The 18,574-nt window shown below is 44.7% G+C and overlaps 1 protein-coding gene across 1 annotated transcript in view; it reads left to right on the plus strand.

Moving 5' to 3' along the window:
* SWAP70 (switching B cell complex subunit SWAP70) overlaps window positions 1–18,574 on the plus strand; it is a 131,249-nt gene that overhangs the window by 73,690 nt on the left and 38,985 nt on the right. Inside the window, exon 4 of the mRNA XM_073603990.1 lies at window positions 16,852–17,079. Within this exon, the coding sequence (XP_073460091.1) occupies window positions 16,852–17,079 (228 nt within the window). The remainder of the gene's footprint in view (window positions 1–16,851; window positions 17,080–18,574) is intronic.

An 18,574-nucleotide genomic window follows, 5' to 3' on the forward strand; every position in this document is an offset into this window, starting at 1 on the left:
TACAAAAAAAGGCAAAATGGAAGGCGCACACACCTAGTACCATATAAAGTGGATACTCACAAAAGGCAACTCTCAATTGAGCCCTAAAAATCACGCAGTGTAAGGACATGTGCAGGACACGGGGTACAGCTGACGCGTTTCGGGGGCGCACCCCCTTCCTCAGAGCTTGGCTAATCAGGACCACCACAGGCAAACGCTTTTAAATGAAATAAAAAATGTAAAAAAAAAAATTGAAAAAGGGCCCCATCCCAGGAAAAAATATAATATAATGATAAAATAAATGAAAAAAAAAAATGAATTGGATATAATGTTCCATATAAATTAATCAGAAAATCACAAACAAGAAGGTCACATATAATCATGAATATTATGGCTGATGGTTTTAGGGGGTCTGTGGGCGGAGGGGCTTATCAGAATCTAGAAGTCCCCTTCCAAAATAAGGGGGCCCCCAGATATTGCCCCCCCCCCCTCACATGAACGAGAGATACATAGTGTCCTTACTCATTCACACACAACAAAAAAATACAATTTTGACAAATCCATTATTTAAAAAATTACCCCCCCCCCCAACAAAAATATATCTGATATATATATATATCATATATCAGAAGAAACTTAAGCTGAGTTCCAGGCAAACACCTAAACAGACAAATAAAATACATATATGGGTAATGATCTGCCAAATGATTTGTATTTCTGTCCATCCAGTCCTGAGATTTACATTGCTCTGCCACACTCCACAGCCCTGTCGGGCAGGACTGGAGACATCATTTTTTCTCAGCTGTAATTCAGTTACACTTACAAGTCATCAACTGTCCCCATCAGAGTACCCCCTCCCCCTCCCCGTACATTTTAGCCCAAGTTAGGCGGAGGACAGGGGCTTGTAGATGGAACAGGCTGCAGGTATGGAAGGAGGAACCTCCACTTCAGTTCTCCTCTGATGCCGGGGCAGAGTGCCGACTACACTGGTTATTAGGATGCCGGTGGTCCCAACAACCATTAGCTGCATGGGGGGGGGGGGGGAACCTGCATTGGGGACTGTCTGACTGGTTGGTGGTCATTAAACCTGTCAACCGGTCCAGGTCCCGTGCAGGGCCGGATCTGGGGGGGGGGGGGGTGTCTGTGCCTTCCCCAGTTTTTAGTTATGTCCCCCCCCCCAAGGTCTCTGAGGATGCATCCATTGATCCATGAGCCAGTCTGATGTAGACAGTTGATGTAAGGAGGCACTCTGTGGACAATCCAAGTTGGGGACACTCTGATAGCACAGTTGATGTAAGGGGGGCTCTACTGGGGACACCTGACTTAAGGGGGCACTCTGATAGGGACACCTGATGTAAGGGGGCACTCTTGATGGAGACATCTGATGTAAGGGGGCACTCTTGATGGAGACATCTGATGTAAGGGGGCACTCTTGATGGGGACACCCGATGTAAGGGGGCACTCTTGATGGGGACACCCAATGTAAGTGGCACTCTTGATGGGAACACCTGATGTAAGGAACACTCTTGATGGGGACACCTGATGTAAGGGGCACTCTTGATGGGGACACCTGATGTAAGGGGCACTCTTGATGGGGACACCTGATGTAAGGGGCACTCTTGATGGGGACACCTGATCTAAGGGGCACTCTTGATGTGGATACCTGATATAAGGGGCATTCTTGATGGTGACACCTGATATAAGGGGCACTCTTGATGGGGACACCTGATATAAGGGGCACTCTTGATGGGGACACCTGATCTAAGAGGCACTCTTGATGGGGACACCTGATCTAAGGGGCATTCTTGATGGTGACACCTGATATAAGGGGCACTCTTGATGGGGACACCTGATATAAGGGGCACTCTTGATGGGAACACTTGATGTAAGGGGGCACTCTGATGGGAACAATTGATGTAAGGGGGCACTCTTGATGGGGACACTTGACGTAAGGGGGCACTCTTGATGTGGATACCTGATATAAGGGGCACTCTTGATGGTGACACCTGATATAAGGGGCACTCTTGATGGGGACACCCGATATAAGGGGCACTCTTGATGAGGACACCCGATATAAGGGGCACTCTTGATTGGGACACCCGATGTAAAGGGGCAATCTGATGGGAACACTTGATGTAAGGGGGCACTCTGATGGGAACACTTGATGTAAGGGGGCACTCTTGATGGGAACACCTGATGTAAGGGGCACTCTTGATGGGGACACCTGATGTAAGGGAGCACTCTTGATGTGGATACCTGATATAAGAGGACACTGTTAATGGAGACACCTGATGTAAAGGGACACTCTTGATGGGGACACCTGATGTAAAGGGACACTCTTGATGGGGACACCTGATGTAAAGGGACACTCTTGATGGGGACACCTGATGTAAAGGGACACTCTTGATGGGGACACCTGATGTAAAGGGACACTCTTGATGGGGACACCTGATGTAAGGGGCACTCTTGATGGGGACACCTGATGTAAAGGGACACTCTTGATGGGGACACCTGATGTAAAGGGACACTCTTGATGGGGACACCTGATGTAAGGGGCACTCTTGATGGGGACACCTGATGTAAAGGGACACTCTTGATGGGGACACCTGATGTAAGGGGCACTCTTGATGGGGACACCTGATGTAAAGGGACACTCTTGATGGGGACACCTGATGTAAAGGGGCACTCTTGATGGGGACACCTGATGTAAAGGGGCACTCTTGATGGGGACACCTGATATAAGAGGACACTGTTGATGGGGACACCTGATGTAAGAAGGCACTCTAATGAGTAGTCATGATGTAAAGGGGGATTCTGGTAGGGACATCTGATATAAAGGGGCACATGTTCTATTTAATAGTGTTTCCCAGGTTGTGACACTGTGTGATAGACTGTCAATGACTCACACACAGTGTTGGCATTATGCCCCCTGACTTTTTTACTGCACCCCCACATCAGATAGGCTAGATCCTGTCCGGGTCCGGAGGGTGGACCATCATTTAGAGATGCCTTTTTGAATGAAAGATAAAATCTGGTGACGTCTATAGGGAGCGGTAAAGATCTGCAGATTTGGTTCATTACGATTGGTAAAAATAACATCTCAGGTTACAAAATAAACTTTCTTTTCTTGTCCTGAAAAACTACCGATTGAAAGGTGAGGTCATTCTTAATTGTGACTTCACAATAGACTATTGTCTTCCTTTATTCTATATCCTTCTCTCTTTTACTGGACTTCCCATCAGTCTGCTGGTGGAGATATTCCATGACATACACCTTCTCCACCGGACGTACCAATGTATTTAGAGTGAAATCTCAGACAACTATTTATAGACGTCTACAATGGTCAATGTCGATGGTGATAAGTAAACCAACTACCTCCGCTCATGCTGAAAGTTTATTTAGAAGAAAAAAGTTACAAAAGTAAAAGTAAAGATCTTATGCCGCGTACACACGATTGGAATTTCGGCCCGCAAAAGACCGATGAGAGTTTTTCGTCAGAAAATGAGACCGTGTGTATGCTCCATCGGTCTTTTGCTGGCAGAATTCCAGCCAGAAAAAGATTGAGAGCATGCTCTCAATTTTTCGGTCGAGATAAGTTCCTATCCGAAGATGCGATCGTCTATGGCAATTCCGACGCGCAAAATCCCTACGCATGCTCGGAAACAATTCGATGCATGCTCGGAAGCATTGAACTTCATTTTCTCGGCTCGTCGTAGTGCTGTACGTCACCGCGTTCTTGACGTTCGTAATTTCAGCGAACTTTTGCGTGACCGTGGAAAAGCCGTCATGTCTTTTTCGGACGAGAAGTCCGATCATATGTATGCAGCATAATGCCCTGTACACACGGTCGGACATTGATCGGACATTCCGACAACAAAATCCTAGGATTTTTTCCGACGGGTGTGGCTCAAACTTGTCTTGCATACACACGGTCACACAAAGTTGTCGGAAAATCCGATCGTTCTGAACGCGGTGACATAAAACACGTACGCCGGGACTATAAACGGGGCAGTAGCCAATAGCTTTCATCTCTTTATTTATTCTGAGCACGCGTGGCACTTTGTGCGTCGGATTTGTGTACACACGATCAAAAATTCCGACAACGGATCTTGTTGTCGGAAAATTTTATAGCCTGCTCTCAAACTTTGTGTGTCGGAAAATCCGATGGAAAATGTGTGATGGAGCCCACACACGGTCGGAATTTCCCACAACAAGCTCCTATCACACATTTTCCGTTGGAAAATCCCACCGTGTGTACGGGGCATTAGAGTAGTGAGAGTAACGTACATGGAGGTTCTGGACATAGTAATTGTACCTTAACCCCATCACCGGGTTCCCTTAGCCCCATCATTGAGTTCTGATAACCCCATCACCGAGTTCCCATAACCCCATCCCCTGAGTTCCCATAACACCATTACCCAGTTCCCTTAACCCCATAACTGGGTTCCCATAACCCCATCATTAAGTTATGATAACCCCATCACTGGGTACCCAAAATCCTATCACTGTGTTCCCATAAACCCAGTACCGAGTTCCCATAACCCCGTTACGTGTTTCCATAATCCCATCACCGAGTTCCCATAACCCCATCACCGAGATCCCATAAACCCATCACTGAGTTCCCATAACCCCATCACCGAGTTCCCATAACCCCATCACCGTGTTCCCATAACCCCATCACAGAGTTCCCATAACCCCATCACCGAGTTCTTATAACCTCTTATAACCCCATCACCGAGTTCTTATAACCTCTTATAACCCCATCACTGTGTTCCCATAAACCCATCACCGAGATCCCATAAACCCATCACCGAGTTCCCATAACCCCATGACCGAGTTCCCATAACCCCATCATTGTGTTCCCAGAACCCCATCACCGAGTTCCCATAACGCCATCATCAATTTCCCATAACCCCATCACTGAGTTCTTATAACCTCATCACTGAGTTCCCATAACCCCATTACCGAGTTCCCATAACCCCATCACCGAGTTCTTATAACCTCTTATAACCCCATCACTGTGTTCCCATAAACCCATCACCGAGATCCCATAAACCCATCACCGAGTTCCCATAACCCCATCACCGAGTTCCCATAACCCCATGACCGAGTTCCCATAACCCCATCATTGTGTTCCCATAACCCCATCACCGATTTCCCATAACCCCATCACTGTGTTCCCATAACCCCATCACCGATTTCCCATAACCCCATCACCAATTTCCCATAACCCCATCACCGATTTCCCATAACCCCATCACCAATTTCCCATAACCCCATCACTGAGTTCCCATAACCCCATCACTGAGTTCCCATAACCCCATCACCGAGTTCCCATAACCCCATCACCGATTTCCCATAACCCCATCACTGAGTTCCCATAACCCCATCACCGAGTTCCCATAACCCCATCATTGTGTTCCCAGAATCCCATCACCGAGTTCCCATAACCCCATCACCGATTTCCCATAACCCCATCACCGAGTTCCCATAACCCCATCATTGTGTTCCCAGAATCCCATAACGAAGAGGTGTGTACATTTGAGTTTACAGCGAGAGCACATAATTGCCGAGGTCCTGACAGCAGTGTGCAGCCTTCATGCATACAGTATGTATAAACCTGTGCAGCTGAGACCTCTGTGTTTGTTAATACATACATTGTTTTATTAAAATTATAGTTGACATTTCACTTTAAAAGTGTAACTCCACCTTTTGGGGGAATAAAAGCAAAAAAAAAATAAAGTAAATGTAGCGTATACAGTACAATTGCTTCACAAGTCATATTGTAATTAAATGTTACTAAAGGCTCCCTTTCCTTTTCAATCTGCAGCTGCTGTCATTGGCTGTAAAATGCAATATGACCACCTGGAGGCGTTCTGTACACGGATGGTATACAGGACCCTCCAAGCATGTCATTTCCCGCTTGTGTGATTGGCTCACTGATTTTCCCAGAAGTCTGCACTAAGATACAAGTCAGATTTTGGCATCCCCTGCAACAACAATGACATTTTTGGTGAGATACCCCCCCAAGGGTTAATCACTTCTAAAGGGATGCAGACCCTTCCACTTTCCTCATTAGTGCCCTGCAGGTGCAGAAGCTGGTTGATAATTATAAAATCCCTCCCATTCACATTCATTCCACACATGGACATAGAGAAACAAACAGCTTCAGAATAACAAAAAGGTCGGAATCTGCAACGAAGTTTGTTACAATCCCCGCAATGGACAGAGATCACCCAGAGGGGGAGGGGCTTGTTTTTTTTTTTTTTCTCAGCGAAATTAAGAGATCTGTAATGAAGTCCGATGAGCGGTTAATAACTGCCAGACTCACATGGCGATTTGACACGTCTTCAGTTCAGTATCAGGCTGATGTAACCCATATTCCCATCTGTTTCCTCTTCTTTGGTTTCCTCTTTTCTTCAGATCTTCATTACTTTGTGAAGAGATCAGATAAGAGGAGACCGAAGCTTATAGAGAGGAAACCTCTAGAAACGCGTCCTCAGTATACTGTATGTGCAAAACACAGAATGAACAGTCTGTCCGTATAGACTCCTGTGAATTATTTCTATATATATCAGCCAATAAAAAGTTTCAGGAAATGAACTGCAGAACGTTACATTTTTACGATCGCATTGTGACAGTTAGTGAAGGGATCTCCTATCTACAGCGTGAGGTCACATGCAAGTCACACAACCCTAAGAGTGGACTTCACAACAGGATACATGTAAGCCAAGCTGGAAACATTTGCTACATTTGTACAACTTTCACTGAATCTCTGAATTGCCACTCAAATAGGAAATGGAACGCATTTCATCCACTGAGGGACTTCCTCAGAGGGACATGGCTTAGAGAATCCTTTCCCAGAAGTCCTCTATATGTCACCTAACAAGAGGAGGAGGAAAAAAGATGTTAGGTGGCATTAAGAATGGAGCTTGGGCACGTTTCGATCGAACCCGCTAGAAAGCGGGCACTGCACACCGCCAATCATAAGCAGCGTGTGCATATGCAGCTGCTGGTCGGGAAATGCCTCACTGCTTATGATTGGGGGTATGCAGTGATGTTTTCCTAGTGGGTTCAATCCGAACAAACCCGAGCCCATCACTAGGTGGCATATAGAGGACTTTTGGGAAAGGCTTCTCTGAGCCACTCCCCTGAGGAAGTCTCTTAATGGATGAAACGCATTAAGATACTTGTGGCCGAGGCATATCAGATTCAGTGTTTTGATCCATACCTCTGATCCCCTGCATCTACACCCACTTAATAGAGGTCGGCATAGACCAAGGGGTACATGCTAGGGATAGGTAAGAGGAACACTGAACCCTTGTTGCCGAATTACAACATCCGTTTTGCAGATTTTTGCAAAATTGCATTTATTGCAAACATTTTGCAAATACATTATTTATATATTTTATTGATATGGAGCTGTGTATCTAACACACACACACAAATATATATATATATATGACCATGTATGAATACTATCTAATAGAGAAGTCAAGGAGGACACCAACCATTTCAAAGCAACTCCTAGAACAAAAGGACAAATGACAATACATCCACCGAGAGGGAAACTCAATCTTTGTTTTTTATATAGTGGAACAACAACTGAAGTAATAAATGTTTCATCGTATTATCAGAGACCTCTCATATAAATGTTGGAACAGCTGACATTTTAAAGAGGAAGTGCCATTTAAAGAGGAAGTGCCTAATTCTGTTCCACAAATCAAACCTATGCCTATATGTGATCATATTCATAAATGTTCATATATATTCATTTATCATTTTCCTTCCACTTCACAATTATGTGCCACTTTGTGCTGGTCACATAAAATACCAATAAAATACATTTATGTTTTTGACAAAATGTGGAAAATTTCAAGGGGTATTGATACTTTTTCAAGGCACTGTGTATATATATATAGATCTATATAGATCTATATATATAGATCTATATATATAGATCTATATAGATATAGATCTATATAGATATAGATCTATATCTAGATCTATATCTATATCTATATCTATATATCTATATATCTATATATATATATATATGTTTTTTTTTCTTCTTTAGTTATTATATTATTGTGATAATATTTAATAATAAATAATAAAATACATATAATAAAGTATATACTTTAAAAAAAATTATATCATTAGGACAATATTCTTAAATATACTAAAATTACCGTATATATAATAAATATAATAAGCATAATTATATTATTATGACAGTTTTTTTTTTTTAATTATTATATCATTGCAATGATATTCATAAATATAAAAAAAATAGATATAATAAACATAAAAATAATAAAATAAATGTCATTAAATAATATACGATGACAGTAGTTCCAGAAATATCCTCAATACTCATGGGGATATTTGCTGATAAGACCTATCCAATTAAGACATTAATACTTCTTTGCTTTTTTTTTTAATATATTAATATTTAGAATACTCAATTCGGGTTTTGATTGTTGCATATGGACAATAAAAAAAAAGACATGAAAAACTTTATATTTCTTACTAAACTATATTGTATAACTCGGGTCATTAGAGTTTTGTTTTTGGCAGAGTGCAGTGGTTTACGGGCCAGCATCCCGATTTAGGTGATGTGGTCTGACTTGGCACAAAATTAGGTGAGACTCCCAGAATCTTTTACCATGGAAAACAATAATGATCTACAAAGGTCTTCTTACTTCTTTATTTCTTTTTTCTTTTCTTTCTTTTTTTTTAATAATAAAATTTTTTGTGGCCCTAATAAACATTTTGTATATATAGATCTTAGCAGGGTCCATAGGCGTGTGCCAGGTGTGCCGTCCACTGCTCTACTGTCATCATCCACTGCTCCCCTGACACCGTCCACTGCCCTACTGACACCATCCACTGCCCTACTGACACCATCCACTGCTCCCCTGACACCGTCCACTGCCCTACTGACACCATCCACTGCCCTACTGACACCATCCACTGCCCTACTGACACCGTCCACTGCTCTACTGACACCGTCCACTGCTCTACTGACACCGTCCACTGCCCTACTGACACCGTCCACTGCTCTACTGACACCGTCCACTGCCCTACTGACACCGTCCACTGCTCTACTGACACCGTCCACTGCTCTACTGACACCATCCACTGCTTTACTGACACCGTCCACTGCTCTACTGACACCGTCCACTGCCCTACTGACACCGTCCACTGCTCTACTGACACCATCTACTGCTCTATTGACACCGTCCACTGCTCTACTGACACCGTCCACTGCTCTACTGACACCGTCCACTGCTCTACTGACACCATCCTCTGCCCTACTGACACCGTCCACTGCTCTACTGACACCGTCCACTGCTCTACTGACACCATCCACTGCCCTACTGACACCATCTACTGCTCTACTGACACCGTCCACTGCTCTACTGACACCGTCCACTGCCCTACTGACACCATCTACTGCTCTACTGACACCGTCCACTGCTCTACTGACACCGTCCACTGCCCTACTGACACCATCTACTGCTCTACTGACACCGTCCACTGCTCTACTGACACCGTCCACTGCTCTACTGACACCATCCACTGCTCTACTGACACCATCCGCTGCCCTACTGACACCATCTACTGCTCTACTGACACCGTCCACTGCTCTACTGACACCGTCCACTGCTCTACTGACACCATCCACTGCCCTACTGACACCGTCCACTGCTCTACTGACACCGTCCACTGCTCTACTGACACCGTCCACTGCTCTACTGACACCGTCCACTGCCCTACTGACACCATCTACTGCTCTACTGACACCATCTACTGCTCTACTGACACCATCCACTGCTCTACTGACACCGTCCACTGCTCTTCTGACACCATCTACTGCCCAACTGACACCATCCACTGCTCTAGTGACAGTGTCAGACTATAGCGCTTTCACTCTTCAGACTCAATCTGAGCAGTTGTCCAGCTTGGAGCGATATACTCATTCTATTCTGTAAATAACAGAAGGAGAGGAGAGGAAGGACCCGGGTTTATATGGTCTTCATCATCAGATCTTTCTGCTGCAGAACTCACAACATTTGAGGAAATGGCCTTCAGTGACAAAGATGCTGAAGTGGCATTTTCGCCTCTCGCCTTCGTCACCTCTCGTGTTCAGGTTTTGTGGTCGCGTTCTTGGCTGTATCCTCTGTTGCACAATTGTAAGGAATTTCCCACTAGTTGTTCGCCTAAAACTGATTTATTTTGTTTAGTTCATTTGCCTGAATTGCTTCTAGTTTTGGGTGGGTAATCAATACCCCATGAGTAAGCTCTTGACCCAACCCGTTCATAGAAGTGATCTGTACATCGGATTGAGTAGTCTGTTTGTTAGATAACTTAATAAATTGCTACAAGACTTTTAATATGGTGAACGGCTCTTCTTCCCTCTTTCGAGCCTTTGAACTGTGTTAGCGGCCGAGGACTACAGGAACCAGAATCCATTATTGGGGGGGGAGGGGGGGGCAGTCTGGGGATTTAGTCCCCGCAGTAGAATATTTGCTCTTTGTTTACTTGAAGGTGGGGTGCAGCGTGGTGTGGTGGCAATAATTCACATAGTCAGGTGCAATATACAGTATCTCACAAAAGTAAGTACACCCCTCACATATTTGTAAATATTTTATTGTATCTTTTCATGTGACAACACTGAAGAAATGACACTTGTCTACAATGTAAAGTAGTGAGTGTACAGCTTGTATAACAGTGTAAATTTGCTGTCCCCTCAAAATAACTCAACACACAGCCATTAATGTCTAAACCGCTGGCAACAAAAGTGAGTACACCCCTAAGTGAAAATCTCCAAATTGGGCCCACAGTGTCAATATTTTGTGTGGCCACCATTATTTTTATTTATAAAAAAAAAATGCAAAAAAAAATTGGGAAAAAAATAATTATATATATTTTTTTCGTATTGTCACCAGTCAGTGCCCCTGATCACTGCCACACACACGTTATATGATGACGCTGTACTGCACTTGCCATTTTACTTTCTTAATTTTCCTAAAACTTATGACAAAAAAATGATAACTTCAAAAAACTCGCCATGACTCTTACTAAATACCTTGGACTGTCTACTTACTGAAAAAGGGGGTCATTTGGGGGGGTATTTGTAATGTCCTGGCATTTTTGGGGCCTCAAGAAATTAGATCGGGATCAGGATTGATGGATTGTGACATGGAAATTTATAGATATGCGGCTTCTATCCTCATATTGATTAGTGGTTCCAAATTAATAATAACTACTGCAGTAGCGAACAGACACAGAAGATACACTCAGCATCTTTCCAAATTACTGTTCTGCTTTATTATGATGCAATTGAAGGTTTTTATACACATGATTACATAGGTATCACATTCATATTACAATTGTACTTTTACGGTAACAAGGGGCGTAACATAGGCAGGCTAATTCTAATCAGGACTCGAAAGAATGTAAACATGTACTGAAAACATTATTGGTGCCGTGTGCACAGTGAGGGCAATACATATAACATAGAATACAATTATATACAGAACTTACAAATTTACTTTACAATTTACTTTAAATACTTTTCAATTTTCAGATATATATCCCGTAGTTTGTGGATTCTATAACCTTCCTACAGACTAAATATTATACACTGATTTGGGATGTTTTCACCAAAGAAATGGAGCAGAATACATTTTGGCCCAAATTTATGAAGAAAGTTTATTTTTTTTCCAAATTTTATAACAGAAAAAAAGAAAAACTTTTGGTCTTTTTTCATTTACCCGTATTTATCGGCGTATAACACGCACCGGCGTATAACACGCACCCCAATTTAGGAGGGAATTTTAAGGAAAAAAAAACTTTTAGGAGGGAAGATGAAGGGAAAAAAAACTTACATTTAAATTCCCATCATTGTAGCCTTCTCAGTGCAGCCTTCCCCAGTGCAGCCATGTCAGTGCAGCCTTGCCCAGTGCAGCCTTGTCAGTGCAGCCTTGTCAGTGCAGCCATGTCAGTGCAGCCTTGCCCAGTGCAGCCTTGCCCAGTGCAGCCTTGTCAGTGCAGCCCTGTCAGTGCAGCCATGTCAGTGCAGCCATGTCAGTGCAGCCTTGCCCAGTGCAGCCTTGTCAGTGCAGCCTTGTCAGTGCAGCCATGTCAGTGCAGCCTTGTCAGTGCAGCCATGTCAGTGCAGCCTTGTCAGTGCAGCCTTGCCCAGTGCAGCCTTGCCCAGTGCAGCCTTCCCCAGTGCAGCCTTGCCCAGTGCAGCCTTCCCCAGTGCAGCCTTCCCCCAGTGCAGCCTTCGATCCCTGTCCCTGCCATCCTGGGCTTTAAAAATCGCGGACCGCGATTTGAAAATGGCGCCGCCGGCGCCGAAATACACAGAGCCGGTCCTCGGCTCTTTCGAGCGGGTCTCGTTCACTTTCGGCTCTACTCGTAGTCCCGAGCGGAGCTATCCGAACCTAGCCGAGTAGGTTCGGATAGCTCCGCTCGGGACTACAAGTGGAGCCGAAAGTGAACGAGAGCCGCCGGAAAGAGGCGAGGATCGGCTCTGTGTATTTCGGCGCCGGCGGCGCCATTTTCAAATCGCGGTCCGCGATTTTGAAGTTGTAACAGCTCCGGATCGCAGGGGATCGGCGTATAACACGCACCTGCAACTTTCCCCTGATTTTAAGGGGAAAAAAGTGCGTGTTATACGCCGATAAATACGGTATTTAACAAAAAATACCCCCCCCCCGGTGGTTAAATACCACCAAAAGAAAGCTCTATTTATGTGAAAAAAAAGATAAAAATGTCATATGTGTACAGTGTAGAATGACCGCGCAATTGTCATTCAAAGTGTGACAGCGCAGAAAGTTGAAAATCGGCCTGGGCAGGAAGGGGGTAATAGTGCCCGGTATTGAAGTGATTAAATAGGCTCTGCCGCTGTCCAGGGATTTAGGAAACCATAGAACATGGGTCTTCAAACTGCGGCCCTCCAGGTGTTCAGGAACTACAATTCCCATCATGCCTAGTCATGTCTGTGAATGTCAGAGTTTTACAATGCCTCATGGGATGTATAGTTCTGCAACAGCTGGAGGGCCGTAGTTTGAGGATCCCTGCCATAGAGGAACCTACGACTTTCTCACCCTCTGCATTGCCGCTGCAGTTGAGCGCCACCTGCAGTGGAGACAGCAGACTGCACTTGCCTGCACACTGGTGTTTTTTTCCATTTGAAACTGATTCTTTGTCCACACGGAACCTGTGACTTTATTATTATTATTATTAATATTATTATACAGGGTTTATATAGCGCCAACAGTTTGCACAGCGCTTTACAACATGGGGGCAAACAGTACAGTTACAATACAAGTGTCTCTTGCCCATTTTACCCTTTTACATACTTAGAAACACAGAAAGGTGATGGCAGAAAAAAGACAGAGTAGTCCATTGAGTCTGCCCGTTTTTTTTCTTTTGTTTTTCTTTTTTTTTGTTTGTTTGTTTTTTTTTGTTTTGCTTTTTTTTGTTAACTATGTTTGTGCCAGGGATGTTTAAAGCCATTTACTGTTGACTGTCTTACTACCTCTTATGCCGCGTACACACGAGTGTGCTTTTCGACCGGACTGGTCCGACGGTCTATTTGACGGACTTCTGACGGACTTTCCTAACGGACGGACTTGCCTACACACGATCACACCAAAGTCTGACGGATTCGTACGTGAGGACGTACGACCGGACTAAAATAAGGAAGTTCATAGCCAGTAGCCAATAGCTGCCCTAGCGTGGGTTTTTGTCCGTCGGACTAGCACACAGACGAGCGTTTTTTTTCGACCGGACTCGAGTCCCTCGGAAAGATTTGAAACATGTTTTATTTCTAGGTCCGTCGGACTTTTAGGGAAAAAAAAGTCCGCTGGGGCCCACACACGATCGGACTGTCCGACGGAGTCCCGTTCACCGGGTCAAGTCTGCCGGAAAGTCCGCTCGTGTGTACGCGGCATTAGAGCTGCACGATTCTGGCCAAAATGAGAATCCCGATTTTTTTTTTTTGCTTAGCATAAAAAAAGATCACGATTCTCTCACGATTCTCGCGACGTAAAAATCTTTCACATTATACAAAAAAAAAAAAATTGGGCTAACTTTACTGTTTTTTTTTTTTTTTTTTAATTCATTAAAATAATTTTTTCCAAAAAAATTGCTTTTGAAAGACCGCTGCGCAAATACAGTGTGACATAAAATATTGCAACAACCACCATTTTATTTTCTAGGGTCTCTACTAAAAAATTATTTATATATAATGTTTGGGGGGTTCTAAGTACTTTTCTAGCAAAAAAAACAAAACAATGATTTTAACTTGAAACCAACAAATGTCAGAAAAAGGTTTAGTGTTTAAGGGGTTAAACTTCCCTCACTTACACACAGAAGTCTATTCCTTTGACAAATTGTTACAATGTTTAGACTTAAGTTCCACAGCTGAAGAATGTTGTGATTCTTGGCAGACTGCCCGTTTTTTTCTTCCTTTCTTTTGACGCCTGTGGTTTTAGAAGAGCAGAGAGAATTCTTTGCATATTAAGAATTGTGAAACACTTTTGTCAAGATCGCAACGGGGGAAGAAAAAAAAATTGCGATAACGATTCTTGGCGATTAATCGTGCAGCTCTACAGCCTCTGCTGGAAGTTTATTAGATGAAGACAGGTGAAGGATCCCTACCTAGAACCTCCTTCCACCAGTGGAGCCGCCACTGAGAATCCCTTGAAATAGAATCCACCAAACAATCAATAGTTGGAAAGAAAAATCATCAAAAATAATATAGATGGACTTTTTTTTTTCAACCTAACAATGTTACTATGTAATGTCTCACACATCCAGCACCCACCCCTCCCCCACCCACTCACAGAAACTTTAACCACTTGCTGACCACCGTCTGCAGTAAAACATCCTGTCAGCCGTGGTCACACCAGGATCATGGCTGTCACCGGCCCGAAGCTATCACAAGGGGGGGCTTGTTTGCCCCTTCTGATATCTATACAGTTAAATGCAAAAAAAAAAAAAAAAAATATATTAAAAAATATCACTGCAAGAGTAATAATTCTAAAACTAAAAAAAATAATAATTCTAAAACAGGAAAACAGGGGTCTCCAAACTTTTAAACAAAGGGACAGTTTTCTGCCCTTCAAACTTTAGGGGGCCGCACTGTGGCCAGTGGGAGTTAACAGTGCCATGGTGGTCAGTAGGGGTAAAAAAAATTACATCATTGGTGTCAGTGGGAGGAATAGTGTCCCATCATCGGTATCAGTGGGAGGAATAGTGTCCCATCATCGGTATCAGTGGGAGGAATAGTGTCCCATCATTGGTGTCAGTGTCAGGAATAGTGCCCCATCATTGGTGTCAGTGGGAGGAATAGTGCCCCATCATTGGTATCAGTGGATGGAATAGTGCCCCATCATTGGTATCAGTGGGAGGAATAGTGTCCCATCATTGGTGTCAGTGTCAGGAATAGTGCCCCATCATTGGTGTCAGTGGGAGGAATAGTGCCCCATCATTGGTATCAGTAGTAGGAATAGTGCCCCATCATTGGTATCAGTGGGAGGATTAGTGCCCCATCATTGGTATCAGTGGAAGGAATAGTGCCCCATCATTGGTGTCAGTAGTAGGAATAGTGCCCCATCATTGGTATCAGTGGGAGGAATAGTGCCCCATCATTGGTATCAGTAGTAGGAATAGTGCCCCATCATTGGTATCAGTGGAAGCAATAGTGCCCCATCATTGATGTCAGTGGGAGGAATAGTACCCCATCATTGGTGTCAGTGGGAGGAATAGTGCCCCATCATTGGTGTCAGTGGGAGGAATAGTGCCCCATCATTGGTATCAGTGGAAGGAATAGTGCCCCATCATTGGTGTCAGTGGGAGGAATAGTGCCCCATCATTGGTGTCAGTGGGAGGAATAGTGTCCCATCATTGGTGTCAGTGGGAGGAATAGTGCCCCATAATTGGTGTCAGTGGGAGGAATAGTGCCCCATCATTGGTGTCAGTGGGAGGAATAGTGCCCCATCATTGGTATCAGTGGGAGGAATAGTGTCCCATCATTGGTATCAGTGGGAGGAATAGTGTCCCATCATTGGTATCAGTGGGAGGAATAGTGTCCCATCATTGGTATCAGTGGGAGGAATAGTGCCCCATCATTGGTATCAGTGGGAGGAATAGTGCCCCATCATTGGTGTCAGTGGGAGGAATAGTGCCCCATCATTGGTATCAGTGGGAGGAATAGTGCCCCATCATTGGTGTCAGTGGGAGGAATAGTGCCCCATCATTGGTATCAGTGGAAGGAATAGTGCCCCATCATTGGTGTCAGTGGGAGGAATAGTGCCCCATCATTGGTGTCAGTGGGAGGAATAGTGTCCCATCATTGGTGTCAGTGGGAGGAATAGTGCCCCATAATTGGTGTCAGTGGGAGGAATAGTGCCCCATCATTGGTGTCAGTGGGAGGAATAGTGCCCCATCATTGGTATCAGTGGGAGGAATAGTGTCCCATCATTGGTATCAGTGGGAGGAATAGTGCCCCATCATTGGTATCAGTGGGAGGAATAGTGCCCCATCATTGGTGTCAGTGGGAGGAATAGTGCCCCATCATTGGTATCAGTGGGAGGAATAGTGCCCCATCATTGGTATCAGTGGGAGGAATAGTGCCCCAAGGACTGGATAAAGGCCAGAAAAGGGCCACAGTTTGGAGACCAATTAAAGAAAGGACACTCCTATGAGGGACGACAAAAATAGCTGCACACCCCAAGTGAAATTGTCAAATGAGAGAATTGTCCCCCATAAGGCTGAGATGATGTGATTATGTGACATTTCACCCTGACCCCATACACATAAAGATAATGATTGGATGTCTCTTCTCAGATGGAGTATTTCCTGAAGAAGCTGGCGGAGGCGATGGGCAGCGGATGGCAGCAAGCTCTGTTTGAAGATTATAAAATCGGCCTCCACAATAAGCCGAGCGGTCTGTCCGTCTGGGAGCTCATCGATCTGATTGGAAGCGGGCAGTTCAGTAAAGGGACCGACTTCACCACCGTCTCCATGGCCATCAATGAGGTCTTCAACGAGCTTGTGCTGGATGTACTGAAACAGGTAAGAAGACCCCTCCACCGTACAATCTCCTCCGTACAATCTCCACCATACAATCTCCTCCGTACAATCCCCTCCGTACAATCTCCTCCGTACAATCCCCTCCGTACAATCTCCTCCGTACAATCTCCTCCGTACAATCTCCACCATACAATCTCCACCATACAATCCCCTCCGTACAATCTCCACCATACAATCCCCTCCGTACAATCTCCACCATACAATCTCCTCCGTACAATCTCCACCGTACAATCTCCTCCGTACAATCCCCTCCGTACAATCTCCTCTGTACAATCTCCTCTGTACAATCTCCACCATACAATCTCCTCCGTACAATCTCCTCTGTACAATCTCCACCATACAATCTCCTCCGTACAATCTCCTCCGTACAATCTCCTCCGTACAATCTCCACCGTACAATCTCCTCCGTACAATCCCCTTTGTACAATCTCCTCTGTACAATCTCCACCATACAATCTCCTCCGTACAATCCCCTTTGTACAATCTCCTCTGTACAATCTCCACCATACAATCTCCTCCGTACAATCTCCTCCGTACAATCTCCTCCGTACAATCCCCTCCGTACAATCTCCTCCATACAATCTCCACCATACAATCTCCTCCGTACAATCTCCACCATACAATCTCCACCATACAATCTCCACCATACAATCTCCACCGTACAATCTCCTCCGTACAATCTCCTCTGTACAATCCCCTCCGTACAATCTCCTCTGTACAATCCCCATCCGTACAATCCCCTCCGTACAATCCCCTCCGTACAATCTCCTCTGTACAATCTCCTCTGTACAATCTCCTCCGTACAATCTCCTCCGTACAATCTCCTCCGTACAATCTCCACCGTACAATCCCCTCCGTACAATCTCCTCCGTACAATCTCCACCGTACAATCCCCTCCGTACAATCTCCTCCGTACAATCCCCTCCGTACAATCTCCACCGTACAATCTCCACCGTACAATCCCCTCCGTACAATCTCCTCCGTACAATCCTCACCGTACAATCTCCTCCGTACAATCCCCTCTGTACAATCCCCTCCGTACAATCTCCTCCATACAATCCCCTCCGTACAATCTCCACCGTACAATCCCCTCCGTACAATCTCCTCCGCACATTCTCCTGCGTACAATCCCCTCCGTACAATCTCCACCGTACAATCTCCACCGTACAATCTCCTCCGTACAATCCCCTCCGTACAATCCCCTCCGTACAATCTCCACCGTACAATCTCCACCGTACAATCCCCTCCGTACAATCTCCTCCGTACAATCTCCACCGTACAATCCTCACCGTACAATCTCCTCCGTACAATCCCCTCTGTACAATCCCCTCCGTACAATCTCCTCCATACAATCCCCTCCGTACAATCTCCACCGTACAATCCCCTCCGTACAATCTCCTCCGCACATTCTCCTGCGTACAATCCCCTCCGTACAATCTCCTCCGTACAATCTCCTCCGTACAATCCCCTCCGTACA

Source organism: Aquarana catesbeiana, linkage group LG11 (genome assembly GCF_042186555.1).
Source record: "Aquarana catesbeiana isolate 2022-GZ linkage group LG11, ASM4218655v1, whole genome shotgun sequence".
NCBI lineage: Eukaryota > Metazoa > Chordata > Amphibia > Anura > Ranidae > Aquarana > Aquarana catesbeiana.